Genomic DNA, 14,059 nt, shown 5'->3' with positions numbered 1-14,059 from the left:
AAAGGTGAAAATCTCTTTAATATCTTATTATTATTTGTTACAATAAAATCCTAGTGGAATAAAAGAATTTGGTTTTTTCATAGCACATACCCCAACAATGCTATGTTTTATCCCCTAACACTATGGAAGAAAATTCTCTTTCACCCATCATCCCTCACCCAAAAAAGCAATGCCCTTTTTCCCTCCATGGAAGCACAGGACAAAAATTTTAGGTGAAATACACAAAAATGCCCCATTCCTTCAAAGCTCTAAGAAATTCCAAGTAAAAATGTGTGCAGCTTGTGAGGAGACAACATGTTGCTCAAACTAAAGGTTTTCCGTCTGAAATCCAAATCAAAATTTGCCTGTGCCATCCTAACGTTCCAAAAACGCAGGAATATCACTAAACTTGCCCAAAATAAGCCTGTGTTAAACACTAAGAAAGATAAAAGATCAAATGCTTTGATTACTAAAAGCATGATGTCAGCACTTTTTGATCCAACAGGGCAGCTATCTCGACTTTCCTGAGCTACTGGCAGTTCTTGTAGCTGTCTCATGACCTGCAGCAGCACCTTAGAAACTGCAGAATTTCCTGTGCCTTCCAGAAATACACAGAAACACCAAGTTGGCCTCTTGGGTTGGATCTACTCAGTCACAGTTCAAGTGGGCAAGTAGAAACAGTGTGGATATCTTCTGATGCTCAGCATGGAGCCCCACCAGGAAAGCAGGGAGCACAGGGGTACCTGGCCTGCCCCAGGGCTTCCCAAAACACTCCCTTGGGATGCAGAGACAAAAGCCCAGCTCCCTGGACTGCAGCTGATGGCTCAATCAATCAATCCTTCACCACCTCCAGCCCCGCTCTGCCCCACACAGGTCCCCTCTATCTCACCCAATCCCCCAGAATGGGTCAGGTTTGAAGGGACCACAGGGCTCATCTGCTCCGACCTCCCTGCTCAAGCAGGGCCATCGCAGAGCACAGGGCACAGGGATGTGTCCAGACACTTCTGGAATATCTCCAGGGAGGGAGACTCCACAGCCTCTCTGCACAATCTGTCCCAGTGCTTGGGCACTGCACAGCACAGAAATTCTTCCTCATGTTCAGGTGGAACTTCCTGGGCATCAGTTTCTTCCCTTTGCCCTCTATTGCTGGGCACCACCAAGCAGAGCCCGGTCCATCCTTTGGCACCCCCTCTTTAGACATTTATATCTATTAATGAAGTCCCCTCTCAGTCATCTTTTTTTCCTTCCAGTACCTGAAGAGAACTTGCAGGAAATATGGAGCAAGACTATTTACAAGAGCTTGAAGTGACAACACATGGGGAAATGGGTTCAAAGTGAGAGAGAGTCATTTTAGATAGATATTAGTTATAAATTCTTTCGTGTGAGGGTGGTGAGGCCCTAGCACAGGCTGCCCAGAGAAGCTGTGGCTGCCCCATCCCTGGAGGCTGGAAGGAGTTTGGAGCAACCTGGTCTAGAGGAAGGTGTCCTTATCCCGTGGCAGGGGATTGGAACCAGATGATCTTTAAGGTCCCTCCTAACCCAAACCATTCTGTGATCCCCGAGGCTGAACAGGCCCAGTTTCCTCAGCTTTTCCAGCCCCTTAATCACGCTCATAGCCCTGCACTGGACCCGTTCCAGGAGCTGCATGTCCCTCCTGCTCTGAGGAGCCCAGAGCCGGACACAGCACTCCAGGTGAGCCTCAGTAGGGCTGAGGGGAGGAGCAGCACACCCTGCCTCGCCCCACACTCCACCCGGCCGCACACTCCTCCACACACCGCTCCCCTAACGCCCGCACCGCCTCTCCCAGCCCCCGCCGCCCCTCACCGCCCACACCTGCGGATGGTGACGGCCTTGAAGAGCGGGTACCACACGGAGAACTGGCAGTGCGCCACCTGCTCCTTCTTCATCCTCCTCTTCCTCCTCCTCCTCCTCAGCCCGGCCGCTCCCGGAAGCTCCCGCTCCGCCCGGAACCTCCCGCGCAGCTCCGGGCGCCGCCCGGCGCCATCGCCGGCGCACAGGGCCCGGCCCCGCCCCGCCGCCTCCGCGCTGCCCGGTGCCCGCGGCGCCGCCTCCGCGCTGCCCTGCCCGAGCCGAGGAGTGCCGAGTAACGCGTTATCCTTGTAGGTTCGGCTGTCCTCCCCCGTGCCCGCGTGTGCCCTGCATGGAGCTGTTTCATAGGCTCGTGGGATGTTAAGGGGCTGGAAGGGATCTTAAGAAGCATCCAGTTCCAGTCACCCCCTGCCATGGGCGGGGACGCCTCCCATGAGACCGGCTTTATCCGACCTGGCATCCACAGCTCCCTGGGCAATCTGTTCTGCTGTCTCACCACCCTCACAGTAAAGGATTTCTTCCTAATATCTCACCTAAATTTCCCCCTCTTTCAATTTGTACCCATTACCCCTTGTTCTGTCGCTGCAGTTCTGATGAACAGGCCCTCTCCACCTCCCCTGTAGCTCCTTCAGGTGCTGGAAGGTGCTCTGAAGTCTCCACACGACCTTCTCCAGTTTTCTCAGCCTGTCTTTGTAGGGGAGGTGTTCCAGTCCTTTTATCAATTTCGTGGCCTCCTCTGGACTTGCTCTGAGAGCTCAGTGTCCTTGTGGTGTTTGGGACACAGAGCTGGCACCGGGCTCCGGGTGGGCTCTCACAGGGGCAGGGAGAGGGGCAGAATCTTGGGACGCAGCCCTGGGCTGTGAGCTCACGTTGTCAGCTCGCATTTTCTATCAACCACTGTTTCATTTTGCTCAGTCCCAAGTCAAGCATTAACAGAGTAGTATGGGGGATATTTGAGCCCCGTGGTTCAGCTGTTGTGTCCCCTGCACGGCGTTGTTTCCATGCGGTGTTTCCTCCTGCGCTCTCACATCTGCAGTCTGGGCACGTCTCCCCAGCTGTGCGACACCTCAGCTGTCGGGAAGTTTGATAACACCACGGAGCTGCCTCTCACCCTCTTCTGCTCCTGTGAGATAATCCTTGTTTGCTTTGCAGTTACTTGCCCGTGTTGTATTTGGCACTCAGTGGATCATCCCTGCTTCTAGATACCATGATGAAAATGAAACTGTTCTCCCCCTACTTTTCTCCCTCCCTGCAACTTAATTGCTACTTAATTGATTTTGTTTCTAGAATCATAACATTAAAGTGCAAGTAACAAGTTTAAAGTGCCTTAGGAGTTAATGATGTTTATCTTCAGCTTAGGTATCTCAGAATGCTGTTGGTTAAATCATGCATAAAATGTTGCCAGTGTCTCTTCTGCACATTCTTTGTAAGAAAAGCTGCATTTAGTTTGACCTTGATCTTGAGTTTGCCATGGGACCCCCATTGCTGAGCTTCCACTAAATCTGGTTGCTGTCAGCTGGAATGAGTGTTTGGCTCAGAGATTGTCTTCTGAAAAGTGATTTCGGAAAGCTGATCCATCTATCTAAGTATTAATATTGAAGTTTAGTTCTGATATCTTGACTTCTCTCTCCAACTGATTCACAGACCTTGGTTGGCTTATGATTTTAAATGCTGGGAAGGATAATTTGGGAACTGTAGAATGGCTGGATGCTGCCTTGAAAGGAAGACACTCAACAAAGAAATAAGCAATGGGAATAAAGTTACATGTTTTATAAATGGCATGGCTTTTTCAGGACAGAATTTGACCCCAGTTTGGAATAAATGGAAGAAGTAACATGATTTGCCAGCAGTACACTCTAACATTGGGCACAAAAACTACCAGACAAAGTAGAAAACATTTATTTTGTCCCATAATAGATAGTTTGAATGCTGTTGATTCATGTTAAGGCAGCTGATAAATGTGGGCACTTTGGCATATTCTTAAGATTGCATTTATAACAATTAAAAATGTGTATTTTTAGAGCTCATGTAATCCTAAGCTAGGTAGCCAGGCTGCTGTATCAGCTGCATTGAATTTTTAACTCAAATGAACTCATATTTATATGCAGAGGGAATTTTATGAGATAGAAGAACTGCAAGACAAGGCATGTTCTGAAAGCTAAATAGGCCTTTAGAAACCTCACATTTTAGTGTTAAATTTAATTTTCAGTTGCGGCTAATTTTGTTTATGAACAAGAGATGTTGCCATCCTTGACAGCATGACTAACATGAGGTGCCAGAATTGCAGCCTTCATTTAACCAAACAGTATTTCAGCTTTCTAACAGCAGAAATTCTCACTTCTGTACTGCCAACTGAATTTGGACAAAAATACTGTTTTGGTGGAACTTCTAAAAATGTCACTATACGTAGAGTTACTGCACCCACTTGTGGAGGACACCCAAACTACAGAAGCTGGGCTAGATCAGCATTCCCCTCTCTTTGAGGTGTTCACCCATTGTAGGTTTACTGATAATTCAAACCACTGAAACTGTGTATTTTTTGTTGTTGTTTTAAGTAGCAAGTCACTGCTGAATCTCTCAGGAGAGAACAAGCTGTTTTGAAAACAGGTTCTGCCATGAGATGAGGTTTTAGCATTTTTTTCATGGTACAACTGTGGTAATCCATGTTTGAGAAGGATACACTGGTATTTGTGCAGGAGGATTAGGGTGATCAATGAAACAGGATTTCCTGTGAGGGGAGAGTAAAAGAGGAAGACTTAGCCCAATCCAAAGACAACTTTAACAAGGCTATGGTTCACTCTCTACTCCTTTGATATATTTCTATTGACCATGCAAAAGGCTATAATTCTTTCCAAATGTAGGAGGTGACTTTGCTGTAGCTGGGTATGTAAGGGTTTTCGTGGTTTTAAAGACATCACACTGAGCCTCCTCTGACTGTTTCTCCTGGGCTGTGCTTCTTTGGCCTGTGTTTGGTGGAAAGCTTGATCTTGTATTTGAGAGTCACAGCATGAGCCCATGGCCATTGTCCAGATAAAACTCTTCAATCCTAAGAGGAGGGAGTTCCAAACATTGGAACAGTTGACTGAAGTGGGGTAGAAACTGGAACACAAGCAACTGAACAGTTCGTCCTACAAATAGTGGTGAGATACATGATAAAACTGTGTAGTTTGAAAAGGAGCTTCATTGCATTAAGAGAATATTATAGATTGTTTTGGTTTTTTTTTTCTTTTAAGGAATAGAATTTTAACAGGTTTAACAGGTCAGGGTTTCTTTTCAAGACTTATGTTATGAATCTTCACATTTGACCTCTCTCACCAACTTCATCCAGAACCACTTTCTTAAGATTTAAGAAAGAGCTTGCCCTGTGTACAGACCAAGGGACTGGTTTAATGTACTTCAGTTTTACTCCTGCTGATAAACAGAAATATTTAGTCCTACCTGTTCCTTTTAACTACTTACTGCAGGTCCATGTCAGTGCAGTATGTAAGAAAGCTGATTGTTGCCCTTTCATGTTTCACTAGTGTGCAACAGATGTTACCACAAAAAGGATAAAGATGGGGTAAAAAATGAAAGTGCTGAAGTTGGGTGTGACAGAGAAGCTTTTCACACACTTTGCTGCTGTTCTTTGCTAGAGACCACACAGAGCCTTATTAATCCATAGTTGAAGTTATGGAAAGATTCTTTTGGACTTTTTGGAAAGATTCTGACCATCAATGCTATGGATGATTGAGATCTTTAAGATTATCGCATCTGTCCTGGTGTTTATACTGATTTGTATCTTTTCACTGGCTTTTGCTTATGATTTATTATTATTTTCAGGACTTTAGTATTAAGTTAATACCAGGGATAGTTTCCCTGATGTAAGTTTCTGTGTTCAAAGGGACCTGTAGTTCCACAGTGGCACAGGGTCAGTCTCTAATACTTTTTTTTTTCCTGCTGCCTGCTGTGTCTTTAGGCTGGAACTGGATGGGGGAGTGCATAATTTCACTTTCCTGGGGATGCAGGCTGAGGCACGACCTGCAGATGCAGAGCCTTGCTTTGAGCATTTTTTGAATGAAAATGCTGCCTTTTGCATGGTGTTGGACACCATTCCCAGTAACAGACTGTCATGCCATGGTCACACCATCACACCTGCCCCACGTGCTGCACAGACTTGCAACACACGTGTAGTTTTTTGACCTTGTTTTTAGTGGAAGGATTAAGTCATATATGTGTTTATTTGTGATGTAAGCTGGAGGTAGGTTCTGGTTCTTATTTTTAATAGCAGACACTTTTTACCACTGAAGTCCTGCTATAAGGTTTGGTCTCAGGGTTTTTTTACAGTGCACAGTCCTGTTGTCCAGACACTGTTGACAGAGCATTTCACCCAGATCAGAAAGAAACTATTTGAAATGGATTAATTGTTTGTATGTGTGTCTGACATTAGAATAGTTAAGAAAAGTTTCTTCAGCTGGCATAGCTACCTGACAGCTGATAGTACTATTAAAACTATACAGATCAGGGATTTGACCCAAATTTACATTTCTCCTTGGAATTATTTGGCTCTGAAATCACTGGGTGGAGCTGAAAACATGAATTGAACTTGCCATCACACGTCCCTGACTTTTTCCAACAAGCTATATTTGTTAATTTACGGTGCAGAAATGAACCTTTTAACTTTACACTGAAAGCAAATATTGATTTTGTTTCATATATATCTGGACTTTGCACAGGAGGGGAAAAACCTGACATTCCTGAAAATGGCAGCTGAGACATCCACAGAAGTTGCAAAAACAGCTAAACAATTCGTCCTTAAGGAAGAGGTACAGCATGCTTGGGTTTGACACTTTTTGTTGTTAAATAACAATTGTTTGTGAGTTTGTGAGTGCAGAGTACAAAATGCTAGAGAGGCTGGATGTTCATAAAGACTTATTCAATAGACAAAAAACTTCTTCCTGATTATCAGAGAGTTTAAAAGATGTGATATTCCTCTTTATTGAAATAATTTTACAAACTATCAATGAGGAGAGAGAAATCTACAGTGTTGCATTATTTTAAGCTGCTTCTCTTTTTTTTCAGATTTTGCATCTGTTTCTTGTATTGTCTCTTCAGGAGGTTTTTCAATGTTCAGAAATAATGCTGATATCTCTGAGAGACTTTACAAATTGGTGGGTTATGAAACTCAGCAACAATTTTCCCTTTCAAACAGTTTTCTGTTTCTTTAAGGTGGGAAACCACCAAGGGTCGCTTTAACATTTAGGATTGTACCACATTTTGTGTTTGCTGAAAGGACTAGAGTTTAGATAATTGCTGTTTCAAAGACATCAGTAAGGAAGTAGTAAGAATAATACCAGCCTAAGAAAGGATTCTGGAGGTACTTCATTTGTATTAGAAACACTTTCACCCTAAACTGCCTATATTTGTTTCTGTTCCCTTTAAAGTGAACTCCTAAAAGTTAGTCTTTGGTGTTAAGGCAGGTTGGGCAGTGTCCTGCTCTTGTTATAACAAAACTGTGGTTTCTTTTATTTGTTCTTCATGGAGTGAACACACTCTTGGAATTTCTTCCGGTTTCACAGCACAAGGAAAGAAGAGATTTGTTTGTATTATGTCTTTTCTCTTAGGCATTTTTTTAATATGAATATTTCACAAGCATAAAGGATTTAATTTTTGTAACCTTTTTGGGTTTTCTGTAAAGAAAACTGTACAGAAAATACTGCTGAGTATTTTGCAGGCAGCATTTTCATTTTATTCTCTTTTGGTTTGGTTTTGTATAGTTTTTTATGGTTTTCTTTGTTTGGTGTGTTGTTTTTGGGGTTTTTTTGTAATGTTTTTTATTTATTCTCTTTTTTAAACAGTGTGCTCTTTGATGTCACAGGAAATTTATAATTAAATCTTACATATTTTAAGCTATTTACTTTTTTCAGTCATTTGGTGGGCTTAATAGAGAGAAGTATTTGCCCTCTTTCTGCCAGTGGCTCTTATATCAGAAGTGGTTCTGTAATTGTGCAGTAAGAGTGTGGCTTGATGCTGGACTGTCTCCTGTGAGAGTGGGAGCTGATCTTACTTCACTCTCCCTTTTTCTGGGAAGGCACATTCAGGCTGGTTTAAGCAGATGTTTTTTGCCCATCAAAGTAATAGACAAAGAAATAAAAAGAACTCATTTTAAAACAAGTTACAGTAAAAAGAAGCAAACTGCTAGGCTAATATCCAGGGATTTTTCTCTTTTAAATGAATTACATAAGAGAGGAGGAAACATCATAGGGAAAATAAATTGACTTAGCCCAGAAAAGACATTTGGTCATAGTGGTCATGCCAAGCACTCTCTCAGCAGCTCTCAGAACCCTAAAGGGGCAGATATGAGTCACTCTTACAGCTGCAGAATACAGCAGTTACACAAGGCCACAGTCTGGGTTCAGGGCAAGAAAAGGTTCAGGGTAGCTTGGTTTTCAGTCTTGCATGCTCAGCTTTTGGGCTGTGCTCTCTGCTAAGGGGGCACTTGTGAGCACCAGTGTAGCTAAAGTCTCTGGGCTGCACAGAGAGTCTTTTGCAGCTGATATATTACCCTTGCAAAATCCTACCAAAAAATTAGGACTTTGTAATACATAAAATCCTACTGAATTCATCAAAACTTGGTTATAAAACTCATGTTAAGAGAAGCTACTGTCTTGGGGTTATATTTTTATTCATATTCAAGAATTTAGAGTCTTTTTTTTTTTCTGTATTAGCAACAGGAATGCTGTTGCACATTCCTGCATGTGATGTGATGCTGAAGTTTGTCTTCAAAAGAACTTAAAAATAGCTGTGTTGTTTCTCTCAATTCTTTGGGATTAATTTTACAACGTATTTAACAAAGCATTCTTTATTTTAGGTAATTGTTGAAAGACAATGGCTGAAGCTTGCAGAAACAACTTACACTGATCCCTTTGGGAAAACCAGGTAATTGCCTGTCTGGTATTCCAGATTCCCAATTGCACAGACTGGCCCCAGGCTGGAGAGCGTGAGCATTGCAAACACATCACTACACACAAGATGAGAGGTTTGTGAGGCTCCTTCAGAGTTCCTGCTGTTCAGAGGACAGAATCTTACTCTGGCAGATGTGCAAGCACTGGCATTGAATTTGGCTCCTAAATCCTCTTGGGCACGTTGGATTTGGATTGTGCTGCATTTCCAGTTCTTTGGAAAGGTGCTACACAGAAGCAAATTCCAGCTGTGCAACTACTCTGTCACAATCAGAGTCCATCCTGTGGCTTTTCTGGTTCTTCATTACAGGCTCCTTTTTCCCTGCTGGTGGTGCTAGATCCTGCATATTATTGACAAGTTAATGTCCTCTTGTATGTTATCTTTTCTGTCCAATTCTTTTGCACTCTTTAGTTTTGCTGTGTTTATGTAGGTGTTACAACATGGCTTTAGTTCCCTCCCCTTAATGTGTTAGATTCTGTACTGATTGCTTTCTCTAGTGCCTCCCAGTTCATCAGCAGTGTCCTCTTAAAATTAGCAAGATTGAATCTTTTGTGTAATTAAAATTAACAATTTTCTCTCTGCTCCTTAAGTAGGCAAAAGAAAACTATGCTACAGACATGTTATAGTGCCAGTGTATGATGGGGCCTGCCTATGGCCTGCTGCATCTTACAGGACCTCACTGTGTGATGGTACATTTTGCTTTAGGTGAAAGTAGCAAGGGTAGAAGGTGATTTTTGTTTTCATTTGTTCTTTTCTCTGTTTTAACAGAACTTGGGAAACTGTAAAGCGTACTGGCAACAAGAAGGGAGTTACAGCCGATGGTAAGAATTGGTGGCTTTTTCTGCTTGCATTTTTTTCCTGTGAAAGTCCTTCTGTTAAGCTGACAATGCAGATTTTGAGCTGATCTGTTCCTGAATGAGTGAGGATGTGGAACAGGTGGCTTGGCAGAGCTGGCTATACCCTGAGCTAATGAAAGGCTACCTGAAGTGCTGAAGAATCAGAACCTTACTGGTGGGAGTGCTTCTCCAAGGTCACTGCGTTCACTTTAAAATGATGGAGCATTTCCTAAGACATCAGGGGTGCCCTGACACAGAGTAGCTCTCAAATTGGTGATTGGGTCTGCTGTTCGGGGCCAAGGGGCTCTTTGGGACATGATTTAGAAATGGAGTGTAGACAGTTCCCTCAGAGGCTTTCAGTTTCTGTAGGCAGGAGAGCCCTTCCCTGAGGCTCAGTCTCGCTTGGTATGTGGGCCTCTGGCTTGCTGGGGACCTTTGAAGATCTCTCACCAAGCATGATATAAAGAGCTTAAATTCATCATTCAGGATTCTGGAGCAGGCATCTAAACATTTAATGCTGAGAGTACAGTGTGTGGGTTCCTTTCCAGATCTGGCACTAAAATCTCACTTCCTGCTACGCTCACATTCCATGTCCTTGTGTCTCCCATGGCTGTGGTAGGGGTAGCAGTGATAGCAGTGCTGCAGAGAACCCTGCACTACGACTGCATTGTCCTGGTGAAACAGTTCAGGCCCCCAATCAATGGCTACTGCTTGGAATTTCCTGCAGGTAAGTGGCTGAAACACTGGGATGAGTCACATGTGGTTCAGTGTGTTTAGATGTGCTTGGAGTGTCAATCTTTATGTATTTTATAGCTTAGACATTAGGATCTCCAAGATCTTTTCCAACTTAGTTGATTCTGTGGTCTTAATGAAGCTCCAGCTGGAAAACCATGCTGAGCTCCATGTGCTATTCCAAAATAGGAATATTTGATGATGATAAAACAAAATAAACTTGTTGTAGCAGATTGGAGAAAATTCCCTCCACTTCTCCTTTCTCTAAGAGTCAAAGCATTTGGCTTCCTTCCCTCATGAGAATATTAATGCCATTTTTGGGGAAGGCATCATGATTCTGTAGATAATTGGTTAAGGATGTGGGCAGCAGCATAATGAATCCAGGGATTGGAATCTTTGCTAACACTTATCCCTCTGTAAAGACAGAGTAATGAGAATGTTTCCCCTCTTCCAGAAAGCTTGATTAGATCTCAGAATGGATATTGCAGTTAAGTGGGAAGCTTTTAATTGTTTTTGTGTGTTATGTATCTCCCAGGCCTCATTGAGGAAAACGAGTCAGCAGAAAGTGCTGCACTTCGAGAGCTGAAGGAAGAGACTGGGTACAAGGGGGAAGTCATTGAATGTACTCCAGGTCTTTACTTTTTTTTTATTTTTTCCCACCAAAGCTAATTCTCTCTTGATGACTACTCTATATATCTGAAATGCTCTAAACCAAAGGGAAAACCCAAGCAGCAAAGCCTATGCAGATTAGCAGGGTAGCATCTCATGGCTCTAAAAGTGAAACTTTGTTTCTTGATGTGAATCGGTTGCTGAACTTCTGTCTGAAGTAAGTTTGATGTCTGTAGGGAGGAAATTGCTATTATTTAAGATCCTTTACACAAAACCCAATCATTCAAGCTGTGATTTGGCATTTTAGTGTAAAGGTCTAAATTGCTGGACTTCTGTGAACAACATCTGTGAACTTGGAAAAAAAGTAGTATGATGCAGAGGTCACCCTTGTGTCAGCTGTGGGGAGGTGACAGTACTCAGGTTCTCCAACTGGAAAAAATAAAGGAGAGTAATTGGAGTAAATTCAGTGATCCTTTGGAACATGATTGTTCCAATCCTATGCTTCCTACATAAGATAAAATGAAGGCAAAATGAGGATAATGAATCAAATTTGAGAAGGTAGGTGAGGCAACTTAGGATTTTGAGGAAATGTCATTGCAGTTGAGTCTTGTCTCTCAGTTATTGGGTACAACTGCATGCTGGGGATTGGGAGAGGTTGGAGACAGGTGATAGCAAAACTAGACTCCCATAGACTGAGGGAGTCTGTAAGGGATAGTTTACAGTAAATCTTTAGTCTATGGAATAGAAAGTAAATTTGGCTGTGAAAACAAGTCTTCCCAGACCCTTCCCAGGGTCTGTAAAAGAGCTGAGAGTTACAGAAACATTACTTCTAAGAATTTGTGAAGACAAAGTTTTCGCTACTCTTACAGCACAAATGTCTGCCAAATATATATTCTCCTATTGTATCAGATACATTTCTGTGAAAGCTTTTGTTAAAATGTCAAGGTGCCTGACTCCTGCTGTGGAAAATGAACCTCTCCATGTGCTTGTTGGCAGCTCTGTGCTTGGACCCAGGAATGTCAAACAGCACAACACACATCGTGAGCGTCATCATTAATGGAGATGAGGCTGAGAACACAAGACCTAAGCAAAACCTTGGTGAGTTTTGTACCATTTATTTGAAAATTTTGAGAAGATAACAAAACAATGGGTTTAAAACAATTAACCCCACCACTTCATCTCTTCTGTCCCAGCTGGTTTGGACACTGCACATCCTTCCAATCACATCCTGCACTCTAGATGAGTGTGTCTCTGCTGAATTCACTGGGGAAGCCCAGATGTGAAGTGTCAGCTGTTGGCACACTAAGAATAAAACATTTCAGTGCCAAATTCCAGTGAGGGCCATAAGCACTTGTGAACCTTGATACTGCTCTCAGTTGTAGCTTTACTCTGGAAGTAATTGCAGTGTCACTCACAATCAGTTAAAAATGTTAAATTTTAGTTAAATTAGTTAAAATGCTTTTTAATTGTAAACTCTGGTGTATTTCAACCCCTTAATCCACTACTCTTTTCACTTGCAGATGATGGAGGTACGTAATGTGACTGTGATCTCATTGACAATAAGGTCATGATTCTTCGTACGGCAAGTTTTACTTAGAAAAAGTCAGTTAAAACTGGTTTTTATTTGTGCTTGGATAATCTCCTGACCTAATCAAATGTGCCTGAGGTTGACTTTGGCCTAGATGCAAATTCCTGATGGGCATTATTGCGTCAATTATCTTTCCCAGTATTGCACCTATAGCACCAGGATTTCTGGAAATACAAATTACTGATCCCTCCGACAGCTGTAGGTGAAGCCCTAAAGACAAGTAATTCAGAGACACAGGGGAGGGGTGAGCCAGCATAAATTCATCATTAACAAACCCTTTGAGACGGTTTGGTCTTGAATGCATCTCCAATCCATTCCTGTGCCAGAAGAAGCCAAACAAGTTTTCTTCAACAGTGCATTTTTCATTCTCAAAAGGAAGGTTTCTCTTTTGGGGATTCTTATCCTTCATAGCTACCAGCTACACTTTTTCCTCAACCGTTTTCCCAGCTTTTTTTTTCTGCCGAACATGTTTTTAGTGAGCCCAGTCACTGCCTTCCCCCATTTAATTGACCTTTTTTTTGATATATGAAAGCTCACAACTTTTGGATGGTGATGAGCATTAAATCAGTCTCTTTCCCCTTCTAAATTGCAAGAAACAGAAAACTGAGGTAAATTTCTCTACTGTTCACTAATTTAGGGATGTTTAAACCTTTTTCTTCTCTCCTAGAATTTGTGGAAGTTGTTTCACTTCCAAAGAATGACCTACTGCAAAGAATTGATGGTAAGAGCTCTCTGATATATTAAATGTACTAACATGAGCTTCAAGAATCCCTTCTCAGGGCTCCTCGTGTCATTTCTCAGCCTACAATACTGTATGTTCTATAATATGTTAAGCAAAAAGCTGTGAGAGACCTGGCCAGGTATGCGAGTTAGTGATAGCAGGAGGAGTTTGCAGTGTCTGGAATGCTACACATCTTCACTTTAGCAAGGACTTACGTTTCTGTAAAGCTGAGCTTTTAACAGCATCTCATGATTTTTTTTATTTTTTTTTTATTTTCAGAACTGGTGGCAGAGGAACACCTGGCAGTAGATGCCAGGGTTTATACTTACGCGTTGGCTCTGAAGCGCGCAGCAGAAAAACCGCTCCAAGTTCCTTTCATGAAGTTCTAGAGCTGGACAATGAGAAATTGAATTCAAAACTGCCCAAGTTGGATGGTTTGGAAGTATAACTCTTTTTGTAATCAAGGTCATTTGCTTTACTTGTAGAGCAAAAAAAGTGTTTGTAGTAATGATTCCGGTATTTTTATTTCAAATTATGGAACTGACAAAAAGCATTTCTTCTAACTGCTCTGTCAAGCCTTGACAGAATATCCATAATAAAAATACTGTTTAATTTTCAGAATGGCTAATTTCTCACTAGATTCCTCTCTTCACTTACAGTTCAGTATAGCAAAGATGCTTAGCTAACCGTGGTTGGTGTTGGAAGACCATGGTTCCAAAGGAGGCAGAGGCAGGAGAGTGAGTGCAGGTCTCTCTCACTCTCACAGCACTCACACAGCTCCTAACACCTGGAGAGGGGAAAGTCCATGGTGGGCTGCAACTTCTT

General features: G+C 42.5%; 2 protein-coding genes across 6 annotated transcripts in view; one reads left to right on the top strand and one right to left on the bottom strand.

The window, feature by feature from the left end:
* Nucleotides 1-2,018, bottom strand: part of CDC123 (cell division cycle 123) — a 31,781-nt gene extending 29,763 nt beyond the window's left edge. The window contains exon 1 of the mRNA XM_038153562.1: nt 1,813-2,018. Coding sequence (XP_038009490.1) covers nt 1,813-1,886 — 74 coding nt within the window. The 5' untranslated portion in view covers nt 1,887-2,018. The remainder of the gene's footprint in view (nt 1-1,812) is intronic.
* NUDT5 (nudix hydrolase 5) lies at nt 3-13,852 on the top strand. 5 transcript variants are annotated; one of them, XM_038153568.1, is made up of 10 exons: nt 3-646; nt 6,522-6,611; nt 8,657-8,724; nt 9,517-9,569; nt 10,204-10,311; nt 10,852-10,947; nt 11,922-12,023; nt 12,446-12,454; nt 13,181-13,234; nt 13,514-13,852. In XM_038153568.1, the coding sequence occupies exons 2-10, from the start codon at nt 6,549-6,551 to the stop codon at nt 13,621-13,623; spliced, it is 663 nt and encodes a 220-aa protein (XP_038009496.1). In that variant the 5' UTR covers nt 3-646; nt 6,522-6,548; the 3' UTR covers nt 13,624-13,852. The 5 variants fall into 5 exon arrangements, with proteins under 5 accessions (XP_038009496.1, XP_038009492.1, XP_038009494.1 ...); XM_038153564.1 differs by having other exon boundaries at nt 3-1,671; XM_038153566.1 differs by lacking the exon at nt 3-646 and adding an exon at nt 1,973-2,099.
* Nucleotides 13,853-14,059: the final 207 nt, after the last annotated feature.

This window comes from Motacilla alba, chromosome 1A (genome assembly GCF_015832195.1).
Source record: "Motacilla alba alba isolate MOTALB_02 chromosome 1A, Motacilla_alba_V1.0_pri, whole genome shotgun sequence".
Lineage (NCBI taxonomy): Eukaryota > Metazoa > Chordata > Aves > Passeriformes > Motacillidae > Motacilla > Motacilla alba.
The sequence above is the reverse complement of the archived record's forward strand: the minus strand, read 5'-3'. Positions and strand labels throughout refer to the sequence as shown.

Bases quoted from the DNA above. Each gene is read 5' to 3' on its own strand.
- NUDT5 (XM_038153564.1), top strand. From the start codon at position 1,495: ATGATCTTTAAGGTCCCTCCTAACCCAAACCATTCTGTGATCCCCGAG. The intron at 9,570-10,203 runs GTAAGAATTGGT...TGGCTGTGGTAG, and splicing joins GAAGGGAGTTACAGCCGATG to GGGTAGCAGTGATAGCAGTG. The intron at 10,312-10,851 runs GTAAGTGGCTGA...TGTATCTCCCAG, and splicing joins CTGCTTGGAATTTCCTGCAG to GCCTCATTGAGGAAAACGAG.